The sequence below is a fragment of the Tupaia chinensis genome, unplaced genomic scaffold, assembly GCF_000334495.1.
Source record: "Tupaia chinensis unplaced genomic scaffold, TupChi_1.0 Scaffold000355_1, whole genome shotgun sequence".
In the NCBI taxonomy this organism is placed as follows: Eukaryota; Metazoa; Chordata; class Mammalia; order Scandentia; family Tupaiidae; genus Tupaia; species Tupaia belangeri.
In genome coordinates, this window is record NW_006159850.1 from 1,547,096 (window position 1) to 1,552,797 (window position 5,702).

The 5,702-nt window shown below is 64.7% G+C and overlaps 1 protein-coding gene across 1 annotated transcript in view; it reads right to left on the minus strand.

Annotated features, from left to right (window-relative positions):
- Positions 1 to 8: 8 nt before the first annotated feature.
- The window catches only part of JPH3 (junctophilin 3), a 61,338-nt gene continuing 55,644 nt past the window's right edge, over positions 9 to 5,702 (minus strand). The window contains 1 exon segment of the mRNA XM_027773472.1: positions 9 to 3,645. Within this exon segment, the coding sequence (XP_027629273.1) occupies positions 3,565 to 3,645 (81 nt within the window). The 3' untranslated portion in view covers positions 9 to 3,564.

Genomic DNA, 5,702 nt, shown 5'->3' on the forward strand with positions numbered 1-5,702 from the left:
TCGGGGGAGGCGGGCGGGGGAGGCAGGTGTGTGACGGAGCCGCCCACCACCTACCCTGCTCGGCTGCCCAGGACCTGGCCATGCGGATCCTGGACCCCAGGGAGCAGGGGCCCTGTGCACAACTGCTCATTCTTAGGTTCGGACCACACGGGCATGAGGCATGGGCACCCTCCTTTTGCTGGCACCCACAGTTTGGCATTCCACAGCGCAGCGGAGTTCAGGAACATCCTGGCACAGGGCTGCAGTTCTGGGGAACACTTACCCTGTTGCCCTGGGGGTTCACAGTCCTGAGCTTCATACCCTGGGGGGCCCAGTGGTGGCCAGCCCTCCCTCCCTCCCCCTGGAGCAGCTGTATGGCCTCTGCAGCTTTTCTTGGCCACATCTTCCTCCAGCCCCCAGCTCCCAGCCCAGAGCCCCCAGCTATCAGCTCCCAGCCCTGAGCCCCCGACCCCCAGCTCCTGCAGCAGGCTGGCCCTGCAGGGCCCCGGTGGCCTGTGGCCGTCAGCTTTCAGACGGCCTCCGTTTTCCCTGGTTGGTTTATCCCAGGCAGGAGGCTACCTTGGAAAGGACACAGGATGGCTGTTTACGTGGAAAACACAAAGGGGGGCTCAGCGGTTAGTGTAATGACTGTCCCATGTAATCGACCATAGTTCAAGTCCCAAACTGGGTGGCTTAAACTCACGCAGGGTGCATGTGCGTGTGTGCCCAAGATCCTGAGAGGAGGATGGAGGAGAAGGGATTGTGGCGTGGTCGTCCCCTCTGGGGTGATTTCTCACTTTGTCTCTCCAGCCATGGGCCCTGCGCATCCGTGAGCCAGGCGGCCCCTGGGAGGAGTGCGGAACCGTGAGCAGGCGCGGAGCCACTGGGCACTGGACAGCCGTGGCGTCCTGAGCCTCGGCCCGACAGGTCTCGCTCAGAGGGCCCTGGTGCTGCTGCGTGGTTTGGACACCTACAGTTCCCACAAACCCACGCTGGAAAAGCATGAGATGGGAGACCGCGTCATTGTTGCCCGTGGTGTCAGCGTGGCCATGTGGCTCTCGGCAGCGTCCCATTCTGAGGAGGACAGCCCTGGGCCTAAACCAGGGCCCCTCTGGAAGTGCCCGAGGGCAGGCGGTCACAGCCAGGATGTGGCCCTGGCGCCAAGGGCTGGGGCGTGTGAGGCCAGGCCGCACAGAGGGTGGCCGCGCCCGGTGGGGCTTCAAGGAGGGAGTGTCTGTGAGGTGCAGGTGGCTGCCCCAGACCTTCCCGCACCACCGTCCTGGTCAGGTGTCCCATGTGAACGGGTGTGCCTGCCGTCTCGGGATTGCTGTGTAGTGAGCGTGGGACTTAGAGTCCGAGCATGTGAGACTTGCACGTGTCCGGAAGTACCTGACCACTGCACCGAGAAGCCTTGGGCACAAGCACACCCAGCGTGCCGAGGTTCCATGAGCTTGTGACAATTGGAGCAGGTGACCGTAGGCTCAGAGAGGCTCCCCTGACGCCCTCAGAGGGCAGAAACCCGGGCGAGGGCAGGGCAGCGGGCTGGCTCCCCCACTGGGCCGGCAGTCTCAGCCAGGTCCCAGTTCCCCTGTGCTTCTTCTGCTCATGCCGAGTGTGGCAGCAGCTGTCAGGGAAGAGGATGGTCCTTACAGGGGACATGTCAAATCCTCTGCACGCCAGGAGGTGACACGTCACGTGTGCCATTCTGCCCCCGTCCATGTTCAGCTCAGTGGGATGTAGCCACCGGTCCACGTGGAGGTGGGGTCAGCCGGGCTGCACCTGCTGGCGACCGCCCGGTGTCAGCCCACCCGCCTTCGTCCCACTGTTGAGAGCCCATTGGCTGTCCTGAGAGCCTGCTCGGGTGTCGGGAGGTGGGCACGGAAGGCGAGGGGCGTGCAGGGGCGACCTGGTCTGCCTGGCACCCAGCGAGAAGCGTGCCCGGGCTCCTGTGAACGCCCGGCCGGAGGCCACTCAGCTGTGCCGACCGTGCAGTGGTGCTGTCATGTGGGGCATGTGACAGCCCACATGCGGAGGGCCTCTGCCACGCAGGTCCCGGGTACAGGGGCTTTCTAGTCTCCACAGAGAGGTGCAGACAGAATCCGAGCTGCTAAGAGCAGGAATCTTTATTTGGTTCACTTCAGGTCTGCAGCAACCACTCAGTATTAAAAAGAGGAATGGAAAGTAAGATGTACAAAAGGCGCCATCCCCGTGAGAAAGCGTTATCAGAAACGGATCCCTGCTGGCCTCCCCCACCCGTGTCCCCGAACCACACCGTGAGCAGGGACGGGGGCAGGCAGGGTGGGTAACGGAAAACAGTAAAACTGCAGTTAACTGGAACATGCTCTTGTCGTCCGTTTATTTCTGGTTAAAAATATAGCAATCCAGTGCAGTGTAAAGAAACCTGCTCGAAAGGTAGCAGAGGGCAGCTCGACAAGCAAAGCAAGGCAGAGTCCACGGACGGCTGTCCCCAAGGACTGGACGGGAGACCGGTCGTGCCCAGGCCCGCCGACGCGTCCCCACCGCGAGAGCTGAGCCCAGGCCTGGACATCCTCGCCCCTCCTCGTCAGTTTGGAGGAGGAGCCCACGCGGCGGGAGGCAGACACGGGCCCTTCCTCTGAGCAGGGCGAGCTACGGGTGTGGGGAGGTGGGGGTGGGCAGCTGCTCCGGAGTCAAGCCACTGGGTTCAACCACATTCCTGTCCCGAGATGGGCCGCTGCGGAGTAGCACTGCTGAGGCAGGCACCGTGCACAGGTGTGCACACCCGCGGAGGTAGCAGCGGAAAGAACGTTCTTTAGGGCCCTAACCCAGGGACGCATGTGCTCAGAGCCTAGGAGTGACAGCACACCGTCCAGGGCCCAGGGCCCTGTGCTCAGGCGAGCCCAGTCGGATCCAAGAGGCCCGGGGCATCTGCAGCATGGCAGCCCTGGGGCCTGGTGGGAGGGTGACCAGAGGGGCGGACAGGAGGGAGCGGTGGACAGTGGGAAAACAAGGACTTGGTGCTGAGACGCGGTGTGGGGGTGGCCCGGGCAGGCCGGGGCAGTGCGAGAGGAGGCAGGGCCGTATCTGTCTCGGGGAGAGGAAGGCCTTCTCCCTGTTCCTTCCGTAAGTGCAGCAGATGTCAACTAGGATGGGGCCTGGGCCGGCCGAGGGGACAGGACGCCTGCCCCACACCTGACACCGTCCCACACGGAGGCCACACAGCTCTGCATTCCACGGGAGCTGGGGCGCCCACGGGAGCTGCCGCCCTGGGCTGGCCGAGCCGGGCTGCCCTCTGCGGGTCCTGCTCCGGCTGCCGCCTCCCATGCCTGGCAGCAGGAGTGAGGATGGGGTTCTTTTCTGCCCTGGGCTGCTGAGGCCCCTCTCCACGTCCAGCTGGAGGGTCATCGTGCCGGCCGCCTTCGGCCATGCCACACAGCATAGTGTTGTACAAGCAGAGATTTTGGCTAAAATCCAAAAAACATTACCCAGAAAAAAAGGCAAACTGTGAGTAATACCCAATCGCGGTCTTCGGTGGACAGACTTGGAAGTCGTCGGGCTGTGCGTCACCATCTTTTCCTTCTGTCATTCTGCTATCGGGACAGTCTCTCAGATGAAAAAGTTAATAAACAAGATGGCGACTCCGATGTTTAGCAAGATCACCATGACTACCAGGATGGGCGCGGAGCCCTGGAACAGAGCAGAGCAGAGAGTGATTACCTCGCATGCTGTCTGCCTCTGGGGCGTCCGCTTCCGCACCCCTCCTCCCGCCTTAAAGCAGGCCAGAAGCTCCAGGAGGGGAGACGGGCCCGGGACTGGCCTTCAGAGGGAGGGCTCTGCTCTCGCTCCTGGAGTCCTGCTCTGGGCATCCCTGGAGCCACGTGGCTGCCACAGCCAGCACCATGTGGCCCCTTGGCATGAGCCTTCAGCACCTTCCTGGGTAACCTGGCAGGGCAGCCGCATGCCAGTCAGGAGCCGCCCTGCGTCACTGCCCAGGCCCTCTGCAGCGTCCCTTCAGCAGGCCTGAGCCCTCCCGCCCTTCCTGGAACCCCACGCGGCAGCCTCGGGCATAGCCCTGCAGCCCAGACCATGGCCTGCCCTGTCCGGGGCTGCCCGCTCCCATCCCACGGGAGCGCTGCCCCTCGAGACCAGGCCCTGATATGAAATGGTCACTGTGCCGTCCTGTGTGCGCTCCTGGGAGGGGGTGTGGGCCCAGGAATGGGGCGGTGGGTGCTCCGCCAGCACCTCCCAGCCCAGTGCTCCAGAGTCGGGCTGCCCAGGAAGGTCGGTCGTCCTGCCCTCGTCTTCCCTCCCCACGAGTGATCGGCCTGCAGAAGCAGGCTGAGGGGTGTGCACCCACCGGGAGTCCCCCCGTCCCAGGGGCAGAGCGCCCAGGCCGGAGGGGAAGGGACGGGCTGGGCACACTTCCTCCTCCTGCTGTCTCTGGCTCCCAGCGTGCTCCCAGCAGTGTGGTCCGGGTGGCCGACGCGCACTAAGCCAAGCCCAGCTGCAGCCACGAGTCAGCGTGAGACAGCGCAGCGCCTACACACGGCCCGATGCAACTCGGAGACGGAAGGCCTCGTGCTGCCCGAGTCTGTGCACATGAAACGCCCAGGCCAGGGAAGGCCAGGGACTGCACACGCGGTGCCAGGGCTGGGTGTGGAGGCTCTGTGGTGTGAGCCTGCTCGTGCCGTCAGACGGTGTGACAACGTCTCACTGGGGGGCCATCCTCCTGCCCCAGCCTCCTGCACGGCCGCACCAGGAAGTGAACTGGGCCCCTTGCGGCCTCACCCACCACAGCAGCAGTGATGGGAATGTCCTGCATCAGGATGGGGTCGCACAGCTCTGAGCACCCACAGCACAGACGCCCTATGCGCTAGCCATGGACCGCATGGTGCGGGACCCCTCCAATAAGGCTGTGACCCTGGGACGGGGAGTGCGGAGGAGGGGCGCCGGCCTCCCTGGGGAGCCCGCAGGCCGCACTGAGGCTGTGCTGCAGTGACGGCTGCTGTGTTGGTCAGGCTCCGAAACTCAGGGACCCTGTGAGGCCACAGCAGACTCCCAGGGCCTTGGCACAGAGCACCCATGGTTCCGGCTTTGCTTGGCAATGCGGCCCTGGCCTAGAGCACTGGTGTCCTCAGGAGAGGAGCTGGGCGTCCCTCTGCTGGGGGCCATGGTCGGTGACACCCAGGCACCCCACCTGAGGTGGCTGTTTCCTGCATGGCCCGTGGCCCATGGCAGGGTCCCCAGGAACTCCAGCCTACTCTACCCTGCCCTGCCCTCATGGTGGGGACTGGTGGTCCAGGCCAGGGGCAGCTGGGGCGGAGGGGGCCCGTGTGCTCGGGAGAAGTGCCCCCAGCTCTGCTGCAGGTGGCTTTCAGCCAGGAGGGCCCTGCTGGGACTGTCAGCTGCCAGTCCTCCACTGTGACCCTCGTGGGCTGCAGGGATGTCACCTTGCCGGGAGCCCAGGCAGAGGGTGGCTGTGGAGGGCAGAACTTAGTGCCGGGCGATGGTGGTGGGCCCATAGGGGTCTCCACGCTCCTGTTCCCTAGCTCAGTGCACTGGCCAAGTGCAGGCCGCGGCACCTCGCCTACCCCGCACCCCTGTGCAGACACAGCCAAGGCTCAGTCCTCGAGGCAGGGGGGACGACGTCTGTAAACAGCGGTCACCCCCCACCCTCACCCCCTGCTGGGCCAGGGGCTCCCTGTAGCGGCTGGACACCGAGGCCCAACCGGGGCGCGTACACC